Source organism: Bos indicus x Bos taurus, chromosome 1 (assembly GCF_003369695.1).
Source record: "Bos indicus x Bos taurus breed Angus x Brahman F1 hybrid chromosome 1, Bos_hybrid_MaternalHap_v2.0, whole genome shotgun sequence".
Taxonomy (NCBI): domain Eukaryota; kingdom Metazoa; phylum Chordata; class Mammalia; order Artiodactyla; family Bovidae; genus Bos; species Bos indicus x Bos taurus.
Window position 1 is genome coordinate 68933102 of NC_040076.1, and position 26061 is coordinate 68959162.

The 26061-nt window shown below is 51.5% G+C and overlaps 1 protein-coding gene across 2 annotated transcripts in view; it reads right to left on the minus strand.

Moving 5' to 3' along the window:
• Window positions 1–574: 574 nt before the first annotated feature.
• ITGB5 (integrin subunit beta 5) overlaps window positions 575–26061 on the minus strand; it is a 116295-nt gene continuing 90808 nt past the window's right edge. The window contains exons 11-15 of one of the 2 annotated variants that reach the window (XM_027536450.1): window positions 9472–9694; window positions 5573–5676; window positions 3181–3300; window positions 1709–1875; window positions 575–1079 (exon numbers count right to left, since the gene is read on the minus strand). In XM_027536450.1, coding sequence (XP_027392251.1) covers window positions 984–1079; window positions 1709–1875; window positions 3181–3300; window positions 5573–5676; window positions 9472–9694 — 710 coding nt within the window. In that variant the 3' untranslated portion in view covers window positions 575–983. Of the gene's footprint in view, window positions 1080–1708; window positions 1876–1900; window positions 3090–3180; window positions 3301–5572; window positions 5677–9471; window positions 9695–26061 lie in introns of those variants that run through there. The other variant, XM_027536455.1, reaches the window with a different exon arrangement.

A 26061-nucleotide genomic window follows, 5' to 3' on the forward strand; every position in this document is an offset into this window, starting at 1 on the left:
TCAGATATGGAAAGAGAGAGGCCTTAAAGGGCCCTGCAGGAAGGACAGCCGACAGGAAACTTGTTATAATGTGTAAGAAGTCACTTTATGTGGAAGCCACATCTTGACCCTTCTTCATCTGCACAATTCGCAGCCTAACACCTGGGACACGGGAAAGAAGCCAAAGAGGTGATCATCACAGTTTAGAACCTAAGGAAAAGCTGGGAGTGTCCAAAGACATCTGCTCAGCCCTCCCTGGAGTGCCTCCCTGCCCCCGCCAAATGCCCCGAGTACTGCATGGAGCTCTGTGTGATGAGCCCTGGTCTGGAGTATTGGACTGGCTTGTGTGGTGTCCCTGCTGGGGACTTCAGAAAGGTAAGTGCATGTCATGAAGAGTGTCAGACACAAAATCTTTTGGTTTTAATCTTTACTTTCAATCCCAAACAATCTCTTTCCTTTTCATTACAAAAGTACTAGATGAACGTGGACAGAAAAAAGCTGACCTCTGCAAACTACATGCCTCCAACAGGAATCTCGATCCCGTCACCAACACCCACGTGCGAGGCAGAGACAACAGGCAGGTAATTCTCGGGAATCAGAACTATACATAAATGCACGATCATTTTTATTTCATACAAACATGATCAACATGAGCGAAGCCAGACTGGATTTTACACACTCTTGACACTCCCAAGAGCCCTCTCGTGGGGCCAGATCTGAGGCCCAGCCCTCCCGGAAGGAGGATGTGGCCCGCGTCTCAGTAGTTCATTGAGACGACAAGCTGGATGTGCTGAGGAGAGCCGAGAGTACCGCGGCCAGGCTTGGAGGGGTGGCCAGCCGGCACAGCCAGGCGCCTTCCTGCACAGGCTCCCTGCCCGGGCTTGCCGGAAGGTCTCTGCGCTCGGTGGAGCAGGGAGCAGCGATCAAGCCGAGCAGCTGTCCAGAGCGTGTCAGTCTCTGGCTTGACAGCTCGCCCCCTCCAGCCCTCTGAGGGGAAGGAGCTGTCAGTCCACTGTGCCATTGTAGGATTTGTTGAACTTGTTGAAGGTGAAATCCACAGTGTGCGTGGAGATGGGCTTTCTGTACAGAGGGTTTGAAGCCTAGAGAACACAGAGGGTAAAAGGACACGTGTTAGTTCATTCACTCATTCGAACACACAGGGTTGGAGGCCCTTCCAGGGTCAGTCACCAGGAGGGCAGCGGGCTCAGCGTGCGGGTGGAGGTGCCTGCCTTGTGCTGCAAGACTTGCTCCTCCAACCCACTGGCCTGGAAGGGCCCCGCCCTTCCCTGAACTTTCTCTCTCCTTCTCTGAAATGAGGGACCTTGTCCATCAGATGGTCTCTAAAGTCCCTTCCAGTTTTAACAGAAACTAACTAGGACTTCAGGGGGCACTCACTGTGCTCTGTCCTTGGGTGACTCGCAGTCTGCTTTCGGAAGCAAGGCACACACAGACATTGCGATAGACTGTGGGTAAGGGGATCCCCTCCTGGGCTGTGTCCAGACCGTCCAGACTCCCCCTGCTCAGGCTGTGCCCAGCACCTCTGCTCGTGAGCCTCCTGACCTGGATGTGGTGTGGGGCTCTGTGCAGAGTGTTCAGAACTGGGTACACACCACCCCTCAGGCTTCACTTCTTTGTTCTGAATGCTAAAGGTGTGAGGGGGCCTCTGCCTGAACTCAACTAGACCCCTAAGCTTGACATGTTTCCCACTTCCAGCTTCCCACTGGCGTACCATTTCGTAGCGGGCCCTGGATCGCTCACTCTGGAACTTGGCGAACTCTCTCCGGTCGTGGATGGTGACGAGCAGCTTCCAGATGACCAGAAGTGCAAACCCAGTCAGGAGGATGCTGCCGACTACAGCCAGGAGGATGGTCATAGCACTGGGGGCGGTCCCACACTCTGGAGGACCAGGGCACGGTGAGCAAGCTGCCGGCATCACCATGCCCCCCCCTCCAACCTCAGGCCCACCAGCTCTCCCCAGAGGCCCTCCTGTGCTTCATAAGACCCTCACATGGCTTCTGGGAGGTGTGGGTGGCAGGTGGGTTTCTCCAATGCACATGAAGTAAAAGATTCAAAGAAGGCTGGTGACTGTCCCAAGGCCACACAGCAAATCGAGGGCAAAGTCCAGGAGAACTTGGAGGCTGCTCCACTTTTTCCCCACACACCCTCCGCACGGCTGCAACCCCCAACTCGAAGCACCCACGCTCCAGCCCGGCCCCGCCGCCCACGCAGGATGCTGGACCATGTCTCAACTTTCACATAAATGGTTTCGGGAGTAGACCAGGCGGCAGGAGGTTTCACGAAGCCATTCCACAAGGGCTGGGCTGGGGGCCAGCCAACATTTGTAAGCCCTTAGTGTGCAGCCTTTGGAGCAAATGTGCTTATTTTCAAAGAACCACAAAGACAGTGCTTGGAAACAAAGCCTCATTCTTCAGGCGTGCATCCTGGGCTGAGACCACAACCCTTCCCTCTGCCTCTGCCTCGGGAAGGCATGTTATGTGGTCTGGCCTCAAGTGGAAGCAGTTTGCAATGCTGTGAACTCAAGAGAGCAGATCTTTTCCTGCGCCCTCACCCCCGCTCCAACCTCCTCCAAAGAATAAAAGGGGTCATACCAGAAACCCTAATTATCCCAAGGAAAAGGGCTACTGGTCCCCAGGCCCGGAGCATGAGGCAGAAATGTCCATGTAGGGTCAGAGCGTGCCGTCCTCAGTGGCTGGGCACAGCACTTGTGGGAATGTTAACCCAGCGCTCTGCCCTTCCTGGACTCCACTCCAGGAAGCGGCAGCCCAGCCAGGGCCATGCATGTACCAGAGCTCCCTGATGCCTGGCCCTGATGGTCCGGCCCTGCCCTGCACACTTGCACTGCCGCCGGCCATGTAGGTTAATTGTGTTTTGTGCTTACCATCACCCCTGTACCCCTTCCTTTGAGATGAGACACTCCCCCAGGGCAGGGCCCTATCCTCCTATAACTCCCATTCCCTCCAGTCACAGCCCCCCAGCTCCGCCCCAGCGATGGTCCCCAGATGAACACTCATCTTTCTTCTGAACTACAGCAGTCAGGTAGAGGAGGCCTTGGATCCTGATCTTCACAGGGAACTGTGTCCCTCCCCTCTCTGGAGTTTGGAAAGGATGGTGAGGAGAGGATGGGTGACACATCAGAAACCAAGCGGCCCGGGGGAGCAGACAGGGCCAGGCCTCACCCACCTGGCTCCCTGAGGACCGTGAGGTTGGACTTCCCACTGGGGAGCTCTGAGTAGGTGAACATCATCACACAATCCTTGGCTGTTTTGTAGAAACAAAGCACAGCCTCCTGGTCATCTTTCACTGCAAGAAAACCAAGCAGAGATGTCCTAAGTATCTCTTTGAGTAACGCGGAGCCACCGAGGGATGGGGTGAAGAGCCAAATCCTGCCCCCAAAGAAAAGGGGTGCAGAGGGGCCGACTGGGAGTCTCTCATATCAAGAATGCAGGCCCAGCACTGAGTTAGACTGCCCCAGGGATGCCAACTCCCCTCCACGTGAGGGAACCTCTGCAGCACTCACTGTGGGGATGTGGGAGGAAAGGAAGCACTATGGCCAGGCGGGCAGGACAATGGAACTGGAGAAAGAAGAGGCTGTCCGGCTGCCCGCGGAGGCCTGAGTGAGAGCTCGCACTCGAGCCCCCTGCCGAAAGCCAGCTGCAGGGGGACGAGAGTTGGCAGTGCTGTCCTGAGACGTGAAATGAGCACGCCAGGCCATGAGGCGAGAGAGAGACTCCCAGCCCCCAGCATGGTGCACACTGCTTGCCTTGCTCCCCGTGCGAAGAAGCTCCTTTCCTCACACTGCCTCACACCTGCTGTCCCCACACGGCTGTCACCTGAGGTGAAGGCGCCACCCTCCCCACCCCCTCCAGTCCCCACCCCCAAGGCATTATCCACAGTCCAAGGCTTCCCTGGGTCGGGGTTAGACTGATTTCTTAGGGGGAAGGAAGCCCGGAAGAGTGTGAAGTAAGAGGGAGGCCGGTGATAAGAGAATGACCCACAGGTCCTGAGTAACAACTGCAGGTTATGTTGTGACATGGAACGCCTTCCAGCTCCACCCTCTGGAAGCCTGTGGCTCAAAGGGGGCTCTACCTGGGACCAGACAGTTTTGAGTGGTTATCAGATGCAGAGGCCTGGGCTTTTCCTCTCAAACCCCAACCATAAGCCCAGTCTGGCTGAGTGTGAGCAAGTGTGTGTGTGTGTGTGTGTGTATGTGTGTGAAAGCCTGGGGGAAGGAAGGAAGGAAGGATAACTGCTGAATTCGAATAGAAACTGGGCTTTTCCTCTCAAACCCCAACCGTAAGCCCAGTCTGGCTGAGTGTGAGCAAGTGTGTGTGTGTGTGTGTGTGAGCCTGGGGGAAGGAAGGATAACTGCTGAATTCGAACAGAAACTTTCTCTGTGAAGCAGCTGATTCAGGTCACAGCTGTGCATGAACAGCAACATTTGCTCCAGAGCGACAGAGTAGTCAGTGGGTCAGGAGAGGCATTGCCCTGTCTTTCTGTGGGTGTCCAGTCATGAGGCAATGGCCCAGGTCTGCAGGCAGAACTTGCTGCGAGCCAGGTCTCAAGTCACAGGACAGAAGTAGGGCAGGAAAACTGGCATAATGAGGCCAGGCTGGGGAGGGTGGGGGGCTCCCCATTGGCTCCCAGGTGCAGTACAAGCCCTGGCACACAGTAGGTGCTCAGTGACTATGCGCTGATGGCATTCATGACTTGGTTGCCATGATTTGGCCAGAGCATCAATCAAGACCAGGGAGGCAGGAACAGGGAGCAGAGAGACCTGCAGGAATTCTATCCTGGGTTCACCTGGACAGAATGCAAGCTCTGCCTTGTCTGATGCCAGCAGCATCAAGAGAGCTGTGCTGGGCTGAGGCCAAATGGGGCAGAGACTGGCTAGCTGGTCACCAAACATGGTTTCCCAGCTTCCTGCATTTCCTGGATGGCATTTCCCACCATTCCTGCAGTAAATGTGGCCGGGTGACTGAATTCTGGGGGGAAATTACATGTACCCTTCCAGGTCCAGCCCATGTAAACCTCCCATCCAATCCTTCCCTCTGTCCTCCCCATTTGTAGACTCAGTGGAGAGGCTTCTGAGGGCGTGGGGGAGGGTGGAACCAAAACTGAGAGGGTATCTGGGCTCATGAAGGACCAATGGAGGCTTTGTCAACCAGGAACATCTTCACTTTCAGTGAGTGACAAACCAACTTCTGTTTTGTTAAGTCACTGAGGTTCGGGGCCTCTTTGTTGTGGCAGCTGACAGTACTTATTCTAATACCCCAACTTCTCAGGAAGCCTGGGAGAAGATGTGGCTAGGAAGAGACTGGGCCCAGGGACAGGATAGACACCGATGAACAGGGAGAGCCTGGAACCTGTGCCCTAGCCCAGGTACCCCAAGTCCTCTTGGGGAGCCAGCAAGGACTGGCCAAGGACCTGAGGCTACTTCCTAACTCAAGGCTAAAACTAGCGTCCTGTCTGCCAGGCAGCCCTGAAGATCCCCACAGGATAGAGTCTCTACGTCTCTACATCTACTGCCAGGATCCAAAAGGGGCCAGCTGCCCAGGCCACTAGGCATACTCACCGATGGTGTCCACCCGTGTGATCACCTCGTCCTTGCACAGGTTTTGGCAGGTCTGGTTGTCAGCTGAGCTCCCTGAGTGAAGCAGCAAGCACTCGACACAGTCTCTTTGGAAGAGAGGCGATAAATGTGGGTGTTAAATGCTGTGGATCAGCTCCACACATGTAACCGAGTACATGCCCCAAGAGTGCAGATCCCAGCCCTCCTTTAGGCCCCTGAAGCTTTAACTTCTGCCATCTCCAGTTGCTTAGCCCTACTGTCCCCGCCGTTGCCCTCATGCAGGGAAGCCTGAAGGTCCTTGGAGGAGCCTAGGTGAGTTTAGAGACGTGTCTGGTCCCCATGTCAAGTTGCAGGCTGGAGGCCTTTCAAATTCTGACACCAGGAGCCACATCCACCTGCACTCCGCTGTGTCAAATGCCTCCCTGAGGAGTCTGCCCAACACAGGGAGCTTCTGATGATTAAAAAAAATATATTCCTGGCCTTGAGGAGGGGTTCTCACACCCCCGTGGCCCAACTCCCAAGATCCCCACCAGGAGACCATCACGCAGGCAGGGCTCTCAGCCCTCCTGCACATTAACCTCTCTGGGTGGGCTTTTAGGACATCTCTGCAGGGGCCCAGCCACACCCACAGAATCTGGATCTCTAGGGCTAGAGCCTGGTCTTCCAGGGATTGAGCAAAAAGGTGAGGGCTAAGGACCACTGTCCTGGAGACTCGGCCCTTTCCCCTTCTCCCTCCCAGACAGAGCCCACGTGGCATGGGAGCCAAGCTCTAACGGTTCATTAAGATTGTTGTGGAGGGGAGACAGGGTCCCTAACCCCTCTGGGGGACTGTGGGGAGGTGCATAAATGGGGTGGCAAGAACTCAACTCCAGGGAGAAGTGGGTTGCAACAAAACTGCCAGCGGACTGTCCACTTGCAGCTTATGGTGCTCGGTGACCTGCAGGGAGGAAAGAGATCCCCCAAACAGGGGCTTCTCCAGGAAATGGGGTGAGGACTCCAGAGTTAAGCATGTGGGGCAGGCCACTGCCTCCTTGCAGCTGTGTCCTGGCACCAGAGTGTGGCAGGGGTGAGGGGGAAGCTTACAGAGCCTCAACGACACAGGGAACAGCAGTCCGTACCCCACAGGCCTATGGGGGCCAACAGGGCTGTGTGTCCGGAAGGCTCTCTGGGAAAAACATGGCAGGAAATATAACTGCCACGCATTAGGTTTCTCATTTTCATTTTTAAATTCCTTGGGATGGAGGAACCAGTTACTACATTTCCAGGACAAAACCTGTGCAGTAGATGCCAGGCCTGAAGGGAGCTGGGAGCGTTTCATTAAGTCGCTCTATTTTACAGGCGAGGGAAATGCGGACTCAAAGGCAGCAGGGCTTAGCACCCAGGACCCCCGCCACTCCGTCAAGTCCCTTCCCAAGTCCTTCCTCTGCTTTCTGAACATTGAGGAGGACTGCGCAAGTGAGTAGATCATGGAGAGAAAGCAGATAAGACTTTCTTACTAGGGTTCTAATAGTTTGAAGAATTCAACCATTCCAGGATGGGCCACCAAATTCCTCTCTCCCGGAATGACTTCATGGAAACATTCCGGAGTTAAACAAGTCGGAATTGCTGCATTTCCCCTGAGGCAGAGCCCAGTGGGCGGGTACTGAGACTTGGCTGGGCACCAGGAAGGGGTGGCTCCTCCTCTGGTCCTTCTCACTAATGCCGCTGTCCTCCCCCCTCCCCACAATTAACACACTGCAAAGAAAGGTGTCTGGTTCTGGTCTCCACTAGGATTCACCACGGGGGCCTCCACCTGCAGGCCCTGCAGTCAGGAAAGGACAGGCCTGCTTCCAGGGAACATTCCCTCATCATCCACACTGGCAAATCAGTTTAACCCACGTGCTCCTCGCACTGGGTTGAAACTTGTGATTTATTATAGTCACGTATTAACATAAGTCTGGCCTTTAAACAAACAAGCTGCTGAGACAGACTCTGCGCAGGGAGTCTGTTAATTGAAATCAGCTGAGGCTGAATATGAACTCACCCAAGGTGAAGGGTGTGTTTGGTTAGTTCTAGAAAGTGGAGATTGCCTGCTCTGAAGTACCAGAGGGGGAAAAAAAGGACATAAGGCATTGGAAGTCTGGTGGTTCTCAGCAAAGCGGTGAATAGAAAAACAGCCTGAAATGAGGCACTATCAAAAGGACTTCATTTTTTTTGTTGTTTTTTTTTTTAAAGTAGGCTGTGAAAGAGGCAGTGTCAGTGTGGCCCAGAGACAAGTAAGAAGGAATAGTGAGGTTCCTTGATGGCATCTCTTTGCTCTCCTTGCTCCTTTGGTGTTGTTTAATGGATAAAAAAAAAAAAAAATCCATGTCTTCTTGGAAATGAATGCTTTAAACATTTAAAGCTAAGGCTGTCTTCCCAAGCGGCCTTTTAACTGACCTAAGCCAACCCTTTATTGCCCTGCTACTCCAGAGGAAGGCAAAGAAACAGGTCTTATCAGCTTTTATTGCTCCACGTGTATTGTCCTGGCTTCATCCCCACCTCCCAACAGCCTCACATGCCCCAAGGTCTGGGAGCACAGACTCCAAAGGGTTGTGCTGGTGGGAGCTGGGGGGAGGGTGCCTCCCTCAGGCATTACATGTTGATAATGGCTGAGAGTCCAGGCTCAGATGGCCACAGCTATTTGGGCTCCAGACCCAGGATCCTAACCTCCTCCCCTGGGATGTTTCCATTTGCATTTCTGCTGTTTCTCCACTCTTAGCAGGTCTACAGTGGATCTGTGTTTCTTTTCCCTTACTCTGCCTGGCTTCTCTCTAATTACACAAAATAAAATCTGGCCCTGTCTATCTTGTCTCTCCATCTGCGGCCAGCTTTCAATTACCCACGCCTGGATTATTTGTGGCAAACGTCCAGACAGGGGCTTTGCCACCCATAACGTTTCTGAGTTCAGACTGACCGGCAGCCCCAGCCACTCGGGGAGCATGACCTCCTCTCATTAGGAGCCTGGGCCAGGCATTTGGAAGGGATATCTGCCAAAAAAAATTGCACAGTTGCATTTCCCAGCCAAAAGGAAACAACGTCTGTATTATTACTTGTTTCTGATTATCTGTGCCCCTCCCTCCTGGCCCCTCAGCACGAGGATGACGATGGCGCAGCTGCTTCTCTAGCAAAATCAAGGAAAGCTGTCACTCTAGCTCTCCCGACGCCGTAACTCCCTGCTCTCCTTCATTCCCTCTCATTCGTGCTCTGTCAGAATGTGGAGGCAGAGCTGCGAGGTCAACTGGGGAACGCGACCCTGTGGCTGGGTCAGTGGAGGCCTGGAGCCTGTATCTGGACAATCTCTGCATTCAGCAGCAGCACGGAGACCCGCTCCATTATCTGTGCAAATGGAGCAGAAAATTCAAAAGCCACTGCAGTTTGTTCCTGGCATGCCTTATCTAGGTCAGGTGCCCTCCTGTCCAATCTACCTTCTGATGATGTTTTGTTTAAAGCAGTATTTTCTATACAGGGAAGGTGGCCTGTGAAACACTGGGAGATGTTAATGGGGAGGGTCAAATTTATTTGGAAAAAACATGCATGCTGAATGTCCTTTTGAAATACTCAGTGACAGAGTAAGGGCTCAAGAAGATGCTATTTTGGTACCAAAATCAATTCATTTAACCTAGTAATCTGGTAATTTCTAAACTTGAATAACAGTCTTTGCTTTTTGTTGTTCTGTTTTGCTTTTGTGTTGTTTTTACAAAATCTCCATGGAACCAGAGCTTCAAAGGCCCTATTCTAGTTCATGCGAGTAAGAGTTTCATTGCCCTACAAGGTTGCATGGGCAAGGTGTGGGAGATGGGGAGTGAGAGCCTGGTGGCCCTGGAGGCTGACTGGCCAGAGGGCAGGATGGTCTGGGGGACAAGCTGGGGTGGGGGCTTTACCTCTTTGTGCTGCAGGCATCGGGGCAGGTTGGGCACTTCTCACATGTCTCCCCAAAGGCCCCTGGCTCTGTGCACTGGCACTGCCCGCAGACGCAGTGCCCACGGTCGCTGCAGATGTGGCCATCCCTGGCCTGGCATGTGCTGATGTCTGTCGAGCAGTTACAGTTGTCCCCAATATAACCTGCGTGGCACTTGCATTCTCCGCAGTGACATTCGCCATGGCCTAGAAGGACACACACCACACATCAGTGCCAGCCTGCTTGCACGAACACACAACCAAGCTGGTGCCTGCCACGTGCTGGGCCCTGGAAATGTAACAATGAGACACGGACTGTGCCCTCAGACTCTGACCGGGCAGACAAAGAGGGCCTGGTACCACAAGGTGACACCCAGGCGCCCAGGCGGTGCATGTCGTCCGCCGGGGCTGGATGCTGCTCCAAGTCGGTCCAGAACTTGGCCAAGTTGTGCCCTGGACCCAGGACCCCAGAGGACTTCTTCCTGTCTCCCCGGTTATGTGACTATTGTGCCCTGGACCCAGGACCCCAGAGGACTTCTTCCTGTCTCCCTGGTTATGTGACTAACAGCCCCAGGGCCTGTGGATGTGACCTCCCTATAGCAAAGGAGACTTTGCAACGTGGTAAAGTGAAGGATTTTGAGACAGGGGAGATTCTCCCAGATTATCCTGGGACCCTAAGTGCCATCACAAGGGTTCCGTGTAGGAGTAAGGCAAAGGGAGATCTGACTGCAGAAGGTGGTGGCCACGGCCAAGAGAAGCAAGATGCTGTGCTGCCAGCTCTGAAGACAGAGGTAGCGGCCTCAAGGAGCCAGGAACACAAGGAGCACAGCTCTGTAAGATGGAAAAGGTGAGGGAAGGACCCTCCCTGGAGCCTTGGCAGGGACTGTGGCCCTCCTGCTACCGACACTGTAGCCAGGGAGAACCATGGCAGACTCTGACCTCCAGAGCTGTAAGAGAACACACTGGAGTCGTCTTCAGTCACCAATTTGTGGTAACCTGCCACAGCCGCAGTGGAAACGCACACAGGCACTGTCCCCGAGTCTCAGGGGGATGCTGACTCTGGAGCTGTGGCCAGAGCGGGACGATTCAGGAGCAGGGGCCAAGGGCGCCAGCAGCTAACACTGAACTCACTACGAATGTGTCAGGCTTTACAGCGTGGGCTCACGGAACTCTTACAACCATCCCCTGCTCACAAGTGATGAAAACGACACACGGAAGGACAGAGCAGCTTGAGGGTGGCCACAGCACCAGGACCCAAACCCGGAGCATGGCTCAAGGACCCACAGTCTGAACTTGAGGACCTGTAGCCTCTCAGGAGACAGAGTAGGCCCTAATCACGAGGAGAACCAGCTGAGGGTCCCCCAGCTCCCCCGTGCAGGAGGGACCTGTTTGCTCCACAGCCTCCAAGGGAAGAGGGGCCGGGCATCCCCTCCAAGCTCTGCAGGCATCAAGGGAAGGGGGGCTGCTGGGCTCAGAGGACTGTGTGTGCGCCAGGCACATGCGTGCACCTGCTGGGCAGTGAGGCGCATGGGGAGTGCCAGCTTCCAGGGGGGTCTGACTGTTCATGGATCTCCTGTTCTCTGTGCTAATACAGTGGAAAGCAGTGCTCCAAATGGCAGTTTTTTAAAGTCTTCCTTACACTACTACTGTAGCATACTTTCCTTTCTCATGCCATTCTTCTAAGACTGATACCAAAAGGACCAAGAATTTGTATTTACTGAGAACCCACAGACACACTAGCAGGAGACCAGACAGACAGGGGATGGCGTCAGATGTCGGGGGAGGGCTTGCATTCTACTCCCACTCCTGAGTCAGCTGTCCTGATAGTTGGGTCTCAGCACCTTCTATGAGGCCCCCAGCGAGTGTGATCCACAGTTCAGGTCAGGACCTAACTTCAGAGCGCCGCTTCACCCCTACTTCCTTCTTGTCCCCCTCTCTGCCCAGTCCTCACTGTAGTGCCTGGGACCTGCGGGACGCAAGGGTGGCCATCTGGAGCCAACAAGCCTCCCCCACCAAACCCCCCACACATGGACCACAGCCCAGGGACGCAGAGCCCCGGCAGACACTGCGCTGGGCAACAGCCTCCCCACTTCACAGGCAGCGTCGAGGCATATGGCAGCCCTCTGGGAGAGGTGAGGAAAGCCAGGCCCAGCCAGGAGGAGGCTGCGGAATGCAGTTTAACTGCCTGGAAGCTGGCATGCGGTCTGTGGGCCACAGGAGAGAGAGCAGCACCTCTGGCTCAAGGGTTACGGTTAGGGGGGGAGCAGAGCACACAGCCACTCCAGGGAGGCAGGCCTGCACACCCCTCCTCTCCACCAGTCCTCGAACAGCCATGGCAGGCAGGAAACCACCCTCCACAGGGAAGTCTTCCCAAATGAAATGGATCCAATCCACATAGCTAGCTCCCTCACTCTCGACCTTGGGACCACATTGGTCAGCAGCCTGTTTTAGATTAAAATGGTTCACTGTCAGGGTAATTTCCACCCCCCCCCCCAACATTTTATTATGAAAATTCCAAACCTGCAGCCAAGATGAAAAGACTGTGGTGTGAACATCCGCCTGTTTACCAGCTCTCCCACTGCCAGCGTGTTACCTGCTCCATCACACATCCCTCCCTCCTTCCATCCATCCATATATTTTTAAACGCATCTCAAAGTGAGTGCACTTCAGGGGTAGGTTTTTCATTAGCTCTGGCCTCTCCAATGGCTTGTACATAGCAGCATCTCATAAAGCAAAAATATCAGAAGAGGCATGGCTGGTGCCATATTTACATGCAGCAAAGACACTACTCAGCCAGAGGGACTGCTTTGTTTGACCTGGATGAGTGTTGTTTTCCCTCTTACTCTGTATTTGGCAGCAATGTACAATGAACCAGATGTAACCTGACAACTATTCCAGACTGTCAGTGGTTTGGAGAAGAGGTAGTATATTATTTTTTGTGGTGAAGTGTGGGTATGTGTGTGTTGAAAGAAGAACTTGCTCCCCATTGTGACTGAGCATCTCACGTGAAAAGATCTGCTCAATGAGAAGATAGCAAAGTTGCCAACTGCTCGTACTTTCCCCCATGATTGTTGACTGGCAAGTAAACCCAGCTGCCTCGGGCACATATGACCCATGAGAACCCAAGAGCTCCAAAAGCCAGCCCAAGGTCAAAGCAGTTGAATGTGTCCTGGATCTGGGGTGTGAGCAGAGTTAGGAGTCACAGGCAGGAGATACTAGGGGTCAGTGGTCACCAATGTGGCTCCATGGTGAGGGGCAGGACTCATGGCCAGAGATGTAAGCCATCCCTGGAAGCCCCGCCCCCAGCACCTGAGCAGCGAGGACATGGAGAGAAGGAAACGCTGTGCAAAGAGCCTGTGAGTGAGGACACAAGAGCTGTGCCATTAGTGGGGGCAGCAGGTGGGAGGCACAGAGGCCACAGGACTGGAAAGTCCTCATCCATGGGGCTCTTCGGCTTCTAACAGTTGCCAGTTCCAATGCAAAGTCCCAGCAAGTCACACTAGAGAGAAGCCACGCTTGGTGGAGTGGCTGAATCCGCCTAAGGGCTGTCCTCAGGGACTCCCTGGATGGCCCCAGTTTGTCCGTCAGGTGATCCACTGCCTCCCAAGACAGTGGAAAGAAGCTACAGCAGAGAGGGGCGCACGCGGGGCGCATGCACCTTGCCCTCCTTCACTCCCACGCAGATCCTACCGTCTAATCAGGGGAGTCTCTGCCAGGGAGCCTGGGATTAGCCTCAGAATCACCCTCAACACCGTCCTCCAAGGACGGCCTCCCAACCAGAGGAGCTGGCAATAAGGCACAGCCACGCGCCATCTCAGCCTAAGCTTCCATGTCTCCTCCAGAAAGCGTGACCTCTACAGAGTGTCACCAAGCATGTAAATCTGGTCACAATGTATCCTAACCCAAACATCTCAGACCCTGCAGTTGGGCCTCAACCTGCCTTTCCCTCGACCCACACATGCAGATTTCCACATCCTCTGGTCAGCCCTAGGGCCTCTCCTAATGCCCTAATGTCCTAGGAGGACCATGTGTTATTAAAATGACAAGGGCCACTTGGGTCCCGTCCCCAGGCTCAATAACCCATCTATTACCAGGAGAGCTGCATGGGGAACGGGAACACCCAGAGGGCCGAAGCAAGGAGTCCTCATCATAACAGAGCTCATTTATAATGCTTCCCCAGCACCTTGGCAGAGTGTGCTGAATTTCATGATGCCTGTTTAATACTCTGCAGACATAAAAAATATTTTCATTACATACAGATAGGGATACTGAAGGGCATGTGCAAGCACTTTGTAAGCTGTGAATTGCTACATGTGCAAGTTATTATTAGTACCTTTGTTGGAATGATTGATAGTTAAATGGACAGGAAGTTGTAAATGTGTCTATTTATACAGAATTTCAGCTCTACAGAATTCAACAGCTTTCCATCAGCAAAACGGTGCTTGTGTGGGCCACGGGCCAAGACGCAGCCCCCTGCCTCCCTTGATAAAGTAGAATGCGGGCTATTCAGAGGCAGGGGTGCCGTGGAAGCCGGCAGGAAGGAGCTGCTGGAGAGGAGGGATGGGGGGCTGTGAGGAAGCCCAGCCAGAACCAGTGCTCTGCAGAGGCCAACAAGGGCAAATTCTACAGTGCAGTGGGATGTGAGGGTGGAATCCAGTGACAAAGTGGTGAGGCAGTGGCCACAGACAGCATGGCAGCTCCCACAAGGAATCCGGTTGTTCAGGGAAAGGAAGAGATGGGGAGGAAGGAGGCTGGGGATTTTAAAAAGGGGATATTTAAGCATCCTTCTGATTAAAGAGAAAGATACAGAAAAGAGAAAATCTGGTGGCAAGTGGAGGGATCAAGGGAAAAACAAACTCTAAAGAGATCACAGCAGAAAGAGACTGAGGTGGGGAGGAAGTGGTGGGGGGTGGTGAAGGCAGACTGAACAGCTTGGGGTGAGGGCTGTGGCCGGAGGAGCTCAGGATAACCCTGATCAGCTGCATGAAGGGCTGGGGGCTGTGCATACTTGTTCAAGTGTGTGAACCATGTTCAAGTGTATCCTGCACCACTGGCTATGTTACCTTGGGCAAATCTCTAAACCTGACTGATGATCACGTCCTTATCTGTCCATGAGGACAATGCCTTCCTCATGGGAGTGTCTTCAGAAATACTGATGTTACTGCAAATCAAGCCCCTAGTGCAGCAGCTGACACAGGACTGCCCTTGGAGCGGAGCAAGCAAGGATCAGTGCTCTGGACAGTGGTCACAGCACTGTTCCGGGGTGATGAGAAGACAGGGATGAGAAAAAGTATGGGACTGTGCCGTGGAAGGACACAACTTCAAACGGGGGGAGTTCAAGGGAGTGGAAAGCAAGGATCTGCCAGGCGAGGGGTGACTGACTCAGATAGGAGACAGCCAGGCCCCCTGTCCTCAGGAAAAGGAGGGGTGGACATTCCTGCATGAGGCAAAGGGTGAAGGGGAGTAAACACACCACAGAACATGGGTGATGGGCAACAGAGCAGGGATACAGGAAACATTCAGAAACTGAGGCGGTAGAGTGGTGGCTAACACAGGGCTTCTGAAATCAGGGAGCCTGGGTCGCCTCCTGATTCTGCTATTTGCCAGAAGTGACTGATGTTTAACCCCTCTGCATGTTGGTTTCTTCACTTTAAAAGAGGGCCAGTAGGGGCTTCCCTGACAGTCCGGTGGTTAAAACTCCGTGCTTCCACTGCAGGGGGAATGGGTTCCATCCTTGGTTGGAAAACTAAGATCCTGCATTTATGCCATGCAGCATAGCCAAAAAATAAAAATTCAATAAACTGTAACTTCAAATAAAATCTAGAACACTCTTTAAAAAAATAAAATAGGGCCAATAAAGATGCCTCCCTTGTAGGCTTGCTGTTATGAGTTCAATCACTTAACCTGTATAAAGCACTTGTGTCTGACATGTGGGCTTCCCTGGTGGCTCAGTGGTAAAGACGCTGCCTGCCAAGCAAGAGACTCGGGTTCGATCTCTGGGTTGGGCATATCCCCTGCAGAAGGAAATGGAAACCCACTCCAGTATTCTTGCCTGGGAAATCCCACAGACAGGAGCCTGGTGGACTAAAGTCCATGGGGGTCACAAAAGTGTCAGACACAACTTAGCAACTAAAGGACAAAAGTGCTGAGTTAATGCTAGCTAGCTCCATCGTTGTCACTGTCACATTAGAGGGAGGGTGAGGGAAGGGAAGCTTGGAGCAGATGATCTCAGAGTTCGGAGAGGAAACACTTTCTGGGAGCTTGGATCAAAGACTTCCAAGGTTAGGGAACTCCTTGGAGGCTCACTGGTTAGGACTCAGCGCTTTCACCGCTGGGACCCAGGTTCAATCTCTGGTTGGGGAACTAAGATCTGGTTAGCTGCATGGTACAGCCAAGAAAAAAAAAAAAAAACAGACTTCCAGAGTTACAAGCTCCCGGAAAGTGACTTAATCCACATCCAGCCCAAAGAGAGAACACTCAGGGTTTGGTTGGACCGCTCGCTGGACCCCAGAGCTTTGCTGTGGAGGCTGACACCCAGTGGTGCCGGAGGCCCTGTTCTGTGTGTGTGTTGGAGGAGGGGAGTGTGGGGGGCAGGGTTCCAGCCTCAGCAGGGAGAGCAGGACGTCTGAGGCAGAGCATATGTGGCCCTCGGCTCCCAGCTGGACGATGGTCTGCAGAGACCCAAGAGGGCCCTGGGGTGACCTCAGGGAACTTGAGTGAGAGCCCTGGGGCTGGAAGAAGGAGCGAGCCAGCCTGGGACGGGGCAGAAACAGAAGTGGGTGTCTTCTCCCCATCTTGGCCCAGGAACAAGGGTCACCACAAACGTCAGATGCTTCAGGTACAAATCATCTCTCTCCACAGCTGGTCCAAAAATAGTTTCCATCCAGCTTGGGAACGCACTTCGCTTCCGTCACTGATCAGCTTGCGGCCCTTCCTCTCCAGGCTGAGGAGTGGAGGGCTGCGCGTAGCTCCCTGGACTGGAAGGGTGCGTCCCTCACTCCCGTCTCTTCCTCTCCCACTGGCAGCATCCCTCTCTCATGCAAGTATATACTCCAGCTTCTGCCTCCCTCACAGCCCCCAACACTTCTCCCACAGCCCTCTGTCTGCCCGTCATCTCCTCCTCCTCTCTCTCCCACTCTTCCCAGGACGGGCAGCATGTAAACAGGAAGTGGTTAAGAGAGAAAAGAAAAAGAAGGGATGTGGGCTGGAAAACCTCTGTTCATCTGGGTGATTTCCCTGCCACAGAAGTCAGGCCTTGTCTGCGGTGTGGACACCTCTGGGTGACACCCGGGGCACAGCCTCTAGAACTCTCTAACAGCCGTCTTTAAAAAAAGCAGGAAAACCAACTCAGAGCTTTGTGTGCCTCCAGTCCCCCGATGTCTGTGTGACTCGGGGATCCCAAGCCACTGCTGAGGCAGAGACAGTGCACAGCCCTGCCCTCCTTAGCATCAGCCAGTGTTCAGAGCCGCTCTCTGAGCCTGTGGACACAACAGCAGACAGAAGGGCATGGTCACAGACATCCTGGCACTCACACAGTCTCCATGGTGAACCACAGCCGGATCTGGGCTGCCCTCCTTGTGGCCAAACACACACACAGGCTTCTAAAGGGTCCGTGTCTGTGTCCGGGGCTGGGAAGGGGAAAACCCTCCTGAGAGGCACTCTTCCTGGCGCCTGGCCCAGGAGCAGGTTAGGATTACATAACAGCCGAGTGTTCTCGTGTCGTGAGTCTGGTCCCCATGGGAAGGGCCCCTCCCTGTCTCAGTGTTCCCTTCCATGCACTGGCTTTTGGTGCTAGAAAAAACAGAGAACAGGGAAATGCACAGGACATCTCCTCAGTTCCTGTGAGAGCGATCTCGGCCCGGCTCCGGACGCCTCAGCGGAAACTAAATAAATCTCCAGGGGCAGGAGAGAAGTTGCTCTTGAAGGGTTGTGTCCTTCTCACCACGGGCTTCCTGAGCCTGTAAACACAGCCTGCTCTTGCCAAGGATGAGTTACTGACTGGAGAACTTGCCAACTAAGGGCTGCCCCTCCCAAAGACAGCACAGCGCTCCTTGCTCCACGCCAACCTGGACACCAGCTCTACAGAGACTCTCCTCAGACCCACTCGGCCCTACCCTGCCACTCGACTTGGAACCCCTCAGCTGGGGGCACCTCTTCTGGACGGAGCTACCTACCGTGCAATCTCTCCCAGCCACCTGCTGGCTCTGGCAGCGGTCCAGCTTCTTCATCAATAAAAAAGGCGCAGTGGCTTGTCTATCTCACAGGACTGGGGGAATTCTCTGTTAATGTGCACTACAGGAACTGTATCAGGTACTGCCTTTAAGGAATTTCTAATTTCACTGAGACATCAAGTCATTAAAATCTCTTAATAGAGAAACTTTTTGGGGTACTTACAACAGGACGGGCATTGTTCTAAGCACTTAATCTGAATGTTCTCATTAATAGTCCCAATCGCCCTATGTGCTGATATAATTATTACCCTAATTTTTGCAAGTATGGAAAATGAGGCTTAGAGAAGCCACGTAATTTATCCAAAGTCACAAAGCAGGTAGGAGTCAGGGCTGGGATTGGAACCACATTTGTTTAACTCTGGAGCCTTAACCACTACATGTACTGCCTCTCCAGCCCAGTCGTGACTTAGTCATGACTAAGTCATAACAAAACAACACACAGGATAAATGTTCAAGGTGACCCAGGGTATTTTATAGCTTAAAAATGTGCAACAGACCCATGCCCAAGGCTGGTCCTTTTAATTACTGATCATTAAATCCCTCTTGGCCTCCGTTTCCTGTGTGAACAGTAAGGGCGGTAACTAGGTGGGCTCTCCCGTCCTCCACACTGGCACTTGCTATTCCAGGTCAGAGGGGAGAGAGACTGGGACAGGCTCTAGGCTAAGCTACAGGTTTTGGAATAGTAGAGGACAGAAGGCATTTGGGGTGCAAAAAATGGGATGCATTCCTTTGTGAGGATGAATAGAGAGAGTGGGCAGCCTGGAGGGAAGTATTTGAAAAGGAGAGGTGGATGAGAATGGCCACCCAGGGGCTAGACATGGGTCTGTTTGTCTGCATGTGTGTTTGTAGGCGTACATGTTTGCAGGCAAGTGTGTATAGAAACCAACAGAAGGGAAGGAAGGGAAAGAGGGCGGGATGCCGACTGTGGAGGAAGGAGGGCCTGAGGGCTAGACTGAGGAGCGTGAATTTATCCCATAGCCCCCAGATGGCTGGACAATAAACTCCCTTCTCGAGAGGGAGGCTGAGTGCCTCAGCTGGACACTGCAGCGCTCTCCTGGTTGAGTCCTCACACTACAGTCTGCCCTTTCCCCAGGTCAGTGTCCACGTGGCCTCCTCCATCACTTCCCTAAATTGTCAACTATGTCATGACACCCTTTCGCTTAAAACTCAACAGCTCCTCACCACCAAAAGCACAGCTTCCACATTTAAACTGTTGTCCCCAACACACGGGGCTGTTTGAGGCCTACCTCTCGAGTCTGTTCAGCTGCCCCTGTGCCCCCAGGCACCCCAAGTTCTGGCCATTCCAAACCACTCCAAGCTTCTGAAACATGCTGAACTTTAGCGTATCTTTGTTTTGAAACAATTACTTTGGCTGCAGTATATATTTGTTTTTTTATATGTCTGGAGCATATATTTGTTTTTAAACAACTACTTTGGCCGCAGTATCAGGAGTAGAAAAACTAGGACAGTGGCAGCACAGATGGGGAGAAGACGGATTTCAGACAGAAGAGGGGAGTGCACAAGACTTGATAGTAGAAGGAATGCAGGAGTTGAGGAGATGGTAGGAAAAAGGATGATTTCCAGGTTTCTGGCTTGTACAGGTGGATGAAAGGGGGAGATAAGGAAAATCAGGAGAGAACCACGGCTGGGAGGAAGATCATAAAATCAGTCTGAAACGTCCTGAGATTGAGGTGCATTTAAGACATACAAAGCTGAAGGGAGCTTGGAAGCAGGTCTGAGCAACCGAGCAACTTAAGGGTGACTGAAGGTGTGGGCACAGCGAAATGCCCGAGGGACACTCTAGAGGAGCAGATGGCTAAGCCGTGCCGCAGACAATCCCAGCACTGAAAGGCGTTCAGCTGCTATTCAACACTCAGGTCAAGACGAGGGCTGATAAGCCTTAGACATAGCAGGACACAGCCATATGGGGCCTGGAAGACTTGCTCTGGCGGAATCGTGGGGCTGAATCTGAACTGGACTGAGGTGAGGGCTGCCTGGGAGGTAGTTCATGTAGTCGGTGGGTGCAGACGAATGTTCTGAGGAATACGGCTGTGAGACTGGAGGAGAGGAGCTCACAGTGAGGGGGATCAGGGGTTAAGGGTTTCTCTTTCTCTATTTTTTTTTTTCTTTAGAGTCCTGAGCATGTTCTCAAGTCAACTAGAATAGTTAACAGGGAGAGTATAGTACACATCACTTATCACACAGATACATTTGTTTCCCCATGTGACGCATCTCATTAGCCTGCAAACCCATACAAAATCAAAGGCGGTGTTTTATTTTTGCTTGCCCAATGCCTAGCATGGTGTCAGGTACACAGTAGATGCTCAGAATATGTTGTTGGCTCTTGGAGGCTGTGAACGCCATCAGGACAAGCCTGAAACCCTGGAGAAGATATCTGATACTGGAAATTAGAAAAGGAAAAGGAGTATTACTGATGTTTAAACATCACTCTCAAAATATTTCAAATTCTCAACAAATGCCCAAGAAAAACAGAGACTGCAGGATGACACGAGAAATAAAAATGAGAAACTCTTTCCTGTGGCAACACATGGCCGTGGTCAAGCAGAAGTCACAGGCTTTGCACTCACTACCGTGACTGCACATTGTTCAGATTTCTCCAGCAAAAGGCTCTTCGGAGATGTGAACAATGATGCATCCTCAGTCCTGGGATCGGCTGCTCCTCTGTCCTTGGCTTAGTGTCAATTAACCAGCCCTGACAAGCTCAGCTGACGCTGCTTCCCAATAGGCGAGGCCCTGATAAGCCCCTCACCCTTTGCCCACATCTGCTGGACTGCATGCTGCATTCTGCATATGAGCGGTGAAATGCAACCACTACTAAGCAAACAAGGCACTGCTGCTTTAAGCTAAACTTTCCCAAACCTCAAGATTACTTAAAGAGGATAGCTCAGGCTGGACAGGGCTTCCCTGATAGCTCAATTGGTAAAGAATCTGCCTGCGATGCAGGAGACCCCGGTTTGATTCCTGGCTCAGGAAGATCCTCTGGAGAAGGGACAGGCTACCTACTCCAGTATTCTTGGGCTCCTCTTGTTGCTCAGCAGGTAAAGAACATGCTCACAATGTGGGAGACCTGGGTTTGATCCCTGGGTTAGGAAGATCCCCTGGAGAAGGGAAAGGCTACCCACTGCAGTATTCTGGCCTGGAGAAGTCCATGGACTGTATAGTCCACAGGGTTGCGGAGAGTCAGACATGACTGAGCGACTTTCACTTTCACTGGCTAGAAAGTCAAGACTCCACTGTCAAAGGCAGCAGAGCCCTCTCAAAGGACATCGTTGCCTTTCTGGTCCTAGCACCTGACTTCTCCATGCTGGTGCCCAGCTGCCAAGTCCCTCTTATTACTGCTGCATTTCACACGAGGGCACCAAGGAAAGGCCTTGGTGTCTGACCCAACTCTATCGATTACAGGGAGATTCAGGCCATGGAGAGAAGATGGAAAATCCCGAGTTCCTTAATGAACTCACCTTTCCAGTTTCAAAGGAGTATGTAATCAGCTGAATGCAATGAACCAGAGTCCTCACAGGCCCCCAAGAATGCTGACTCAGAAAGAAAAACAGAAGGCCTGAGGCCAAGAGAAACAGAGGTGCCCCAGATCAACTTCTCAACTTTGGCTTAATCTGCCCGATCTGCCTGGCAGGCACTGTGGGGAAATGCCAACCGCATCTGGGGAGACGTGAATTCTCTCCCCTTTCCTCTGGTCACTGCGACAGGATGAGAGGGTGACTATTTTCAACCTGGAAAGCTGTCATGTTGTTGTGGCTGGTGAACAGGTGCCATATTCCATCCTCAGCTGGCCACTGTTCAGAGCCTGGAGTAGCACTCTTGATAGACAGAGTCGGTGTGGCATGTGACAAGAGTGGGCCACGCTGAAGCCTGGCTGCCAGAAGCCCAGCCAAGCCACAAGATGGCAGGAAGCAGCTGCCAAGAGAAGAGAATCCCCTGAGGGTTAGGGTAGGTGGGCTTTTCTTAGGTCAAGGCTCTGGGCCAACCACCACCAGTGGGGAGCATGGCCAACATGCCAATCTTCTCGGCCACAGTCTCCCCCACAGGCCTGATCAGTAACAGCCATCTCCAACTCCCGGTAGAGGAAAACAACCAAATGAGATCATTCACATCAAGAGCATTTTATAAATTAAAACAGGCTAACAAAGGCTCATTTAAGGAAAAGTGGGTCCAGTCTAATCAATAACAATAGCCAGACACTCAATGGCTACTAAGGGGAATGGTCTGTGCCTCTCGAGTAACAGTCATAAAACCGGGCGCCTCGGCTGGCCTCCTGGTCCACGAGTGTCCTTTAGCCTGGTGTGTGCTCTCCTTATGCAACCCAGAGAAAACTCACTGAGCAAAACAGAGACTAAATGTTTCCTAAAATTTTGACCAAAATAAAGCGTACTTATTAGGGAAGACTTGGAAAATTGTGGGCTACATGCTTGAGTGGTGGCAGGAAGGGCTGAACTGGTAATAGATTTGGGAAGGGTCTCAAGCTAGTCAAAATGAGCAAAATTCACTAGAAACAAGGTTAACTATTTACTTGCAAGGTTCCCCAAGTCTGAATCTATAACCAAGAATCATAAAGTGATTTAGTCCAGGTTCTGGGCCTCGGTTTCCCACAATGCAAACGGTCAGTGCAGGTAATAGGCAGCTGTGTGTGTGTGTGTGTGTGTGTGTGTCTGGTGGTGGCAGGAAACGCAGGAGATGCAAATAATCCTACTATTTCATGCTTGCTTATGGAGAGTACAAATTAGCCTCAGTGTGTTTCCAAGGAAAAACACCTCAAGATACTAAAAAGTGTGTTAAAGTAGATTCTCCTTGCATTGTTACAATGTTTGCCTAAAGGCCAATACTGCAATGTCAAACAACATAAAATAGCAACCTGAGAAGTATATTCCTTTAGCTTAAGGATGATGGGTCACCTGATCAAGACTTTGGCGCTGGGGTTTGTGGACTGGGGTGATAGGAGGTCCCGTCCCGCTGGGTCAGAGGGCAATAGGCAAGGGCTCAGGAAGATGTCCAGAAGACAACAAGTCCGAGGGGCCTTCCAGGGATAGACCTTCCTCCTGCCCTGTGTCCTCTGACTCTTGTTTGTAGAAAAGCTTTAGCCTCCTCTGAGGCCTCCCCCAAGTTCCAAAGAGGAAATTTAATCAGAGAAGTGAGAAAATGCAGAAACAAAGAAATGCAGTCAAGAAAAGCAAAATAACAGCTTAGGCATAAAACCAAGTCAAGGACCCTTAGCTCCTCCTCAAGGGCTACTGACATCCTGAGTCATATCCCTGAGCTGTTTTGCAGAAACTAAAGCCCCCACCAAGTAGAGAAAATTGACTGCATGATGATGGTAGACGCCAGACTAGTTGAAATTCAAAAAAAAATTCATGCTACTACTTCACCATAACCTAATCAGAAGAATGTTCACAAGCTGGTCAGGCTCCCTGCAACCATCACCCCTAACGTGGCCTTTAAAAACTCTTCTGTGACGGTCCTTGGGGAGTTAAGGGTCTTTCCAGCATGAGCTGCCTAGTCTCCTTGCCTGGCACCTGCAATAAACACTGTGCTTTCCTTCACCGCAACACAGTGTCAGTCGAATGGCTTTGATGGAAGTCAGACTAACAGACCCTGGTCAACCTTTCATTAACAAGACACAAAATTTCAGGAGGCTGAACTCACTTAGAGCAACTTCCAGACAGCAGGGAGAGTCTGGATCTGGGTGGAGTTCTTAGGTCAGTGTTTGACAGTTAAGAACACTTACCCCAAAGGAAAACAGGGCTCCATCCAATCCTGCCACACCCCACCCAAAGCACTGAGCAGCAGAGACTTACCATCAGTTATATAACAGTTTCCCAAATCAAGACTAAACTCAAAAGTGACAGCTCAACACTGAAGAAAGGAAACCAAAGTAGCTCTAAGAATAACTATGTTAGTCACCAGAGGTCTCTCATTGTTTTCAACTTAACTAAGAACAGAAAATTTCCTAATGTGTTATTCCATAATATCAAAAAGTTAATGCCACCCAATTCTATACATGATTAAGATTTTATCTTTGGCATTTTCATGGTTTTCTTAGGCTTTTCCTTTGTTTTTAAAGTTTCATTATTTCCTTCACAAGCCAAATTCCATGACCTTGGATTAGGCCTGAAGTTCAAAAGCATGTGCAGAGTCCACATCACAGGCTCCCCTGTCTGCACACTTCCCTTTCTAAGTAGAGAGACAAGGGTAGTAAGGTGAGGTCCAATGTCCAGATTACTCCAGTTTTCACAGTCACTGGTAAATTGCTGCCTCAGATATTTCTGGGATCTGAGCAGTGAGAAACCTGTATGCAGGTCAGGAAGCAACAGTTAGAACTGGACATGGAACAACAGACTGGTTCCAAATAGGAAAAGGAGTCCGTCAACGGTGTATATTGTCACCTTGCTTATTTAACTTCTATGCAGAGTACATCATGAGAAACGCTGGGCTGGATAAAGCACACGCTGCAATCAAGATTGCTGGGAGAAATATCAATAACCTCAGATATGCAGATGACACCACCCTTATGGCAGAAAGTGCAGAGGAACTAAAAAGCCTCTTGACGAAAGTGAAAGTGGAGAGTAAAAAAGTTGGCTTAAAGCTCAACATTCAGAAAACGAAGATCATGGCATCTGGTCCCATCACTTCATGGGAAATAGATGGAGAAACAGTGGAAACAGTGTCAGACTTTATTTTTTTGGGCTCCAAAATCACTGCAGATGGTGACTGCAGCCATGAAATTAAAAGACGCTTACTCCTTGGAAGGAAAGTTATGACCAACCTAGATAGCATATTCAAAAGCAGAGACATTACTTTGCCAACAAAGGTCCGTCTAGTCAAGGCTATGGTTTTTCCAGTGGTCATGTATGGATGTGAAAGTTAAGACTGTGAAGAAAGCTGAGCGCCGAAGAATTAATGCTTCTGAATTGTGGTGTTGGAGAAGACTCTTGAGAGTCCCTTGGACTGCAAGGAGATCCAACCAGTCAATCCTGAAGGAGATCAGTCCTGGGTGTTCTTTGGAGGGAATGATGCTGAAGCTGAAACTCCAGTACTTTGGCCACCTCATGCGAAGAGCTGACTCATTGGAAAAGACTCTGATGCTGGGAGGGATTGGGGGCAGGAGGAGAAGAGGACGACAGAGGATGAGATGGCTGGATGGCATCACCGACTCGATGGACATGAGTTTGAGTGAACTCCGGGAGTTGGTGATGGACAGGGAGGCCTGGCGTGCTGCGATTCATGGGGTCGCAGAGAGTCGGAGATGACTGAGCGACTGAACCGAACTGAGCAGTGAGAACAGCAGTAAGAAAACTCAATTCCCAGAGTTGGAACAAGAGCCCAGAGCATGGAACAAGGCAGGTTCTCCACACGGCCTGCCGACATGCTTAATTTTCAACATCTCACACAAGTCTGGACGGTGAAGGTAGAAGCTTAAGCGGTTCATATCCTCACTCCTCTAACCCAGAAAATTTCTGAGGAGTGGAAAATTCTAGTGAGAACAAACATTTAAAAATTAATTCAGTACTGTGAGCAATTCCAACTCTGTACCCCTGGCACCCGGTAAAAACCTGGCACGTGAGGAATGCTCACTGAGCTCCTCAATGGGATGAATGCAGCACTCTACCCAAAATGAAACGACCTCAGTGAGAGATCACCGCCTCAGTGTCTGCAGCTGCACTAAGATCGGATACTTCTACATGACAGTTTTTGAAAGAGCTTTCTCCAGCCTCAGGCTGCAAGATGCTGGATGACTCCAGAGCTGAGCAGTCCAGCTCATCTGCTTCACCTGGCCAGTCTGAAAGGTACATCATTTGCTTATATGACTGACTGAGCCCTACATTTTGCTGTTTTTTCAAATGAACTTGAGCAAGATAAGGATGGAATTTTCACACTCATATATAGTGCCTCCTCGTATTTGCAAAAAGCATCCAGGTAACCATCAAGAAACTGAATAGAGGCTAATACACATGAAAAGATGTGAAGAATTTTCTAGGCTGTCCCACCTGAGGCACGCAGTGGTAGTAATCCCACCAAGAGCCCCTTTCTTCTTGAGAAATTAAATATGTCAAATCTGGGTTCATTCAAAAGGTACTTTTTGAGGCCTCTGTCATGGAGCCACATTCCAGAAGATCCTATAAGTCATTTATGGAAATTGAAATTGCAATGCAGTGACAGAAGGTAGAGCTGGGACCACAGCTCCAGAGATGGCCACTAGGACACTTACTCTGAGTGTGAAAATTATATTTCTAAAGAAAATAGTATAAACAGAGGGAGAAGCACTTTATAAACATATCCGGATAACTGTTGCCATGGGAGGTGTTTCATTTG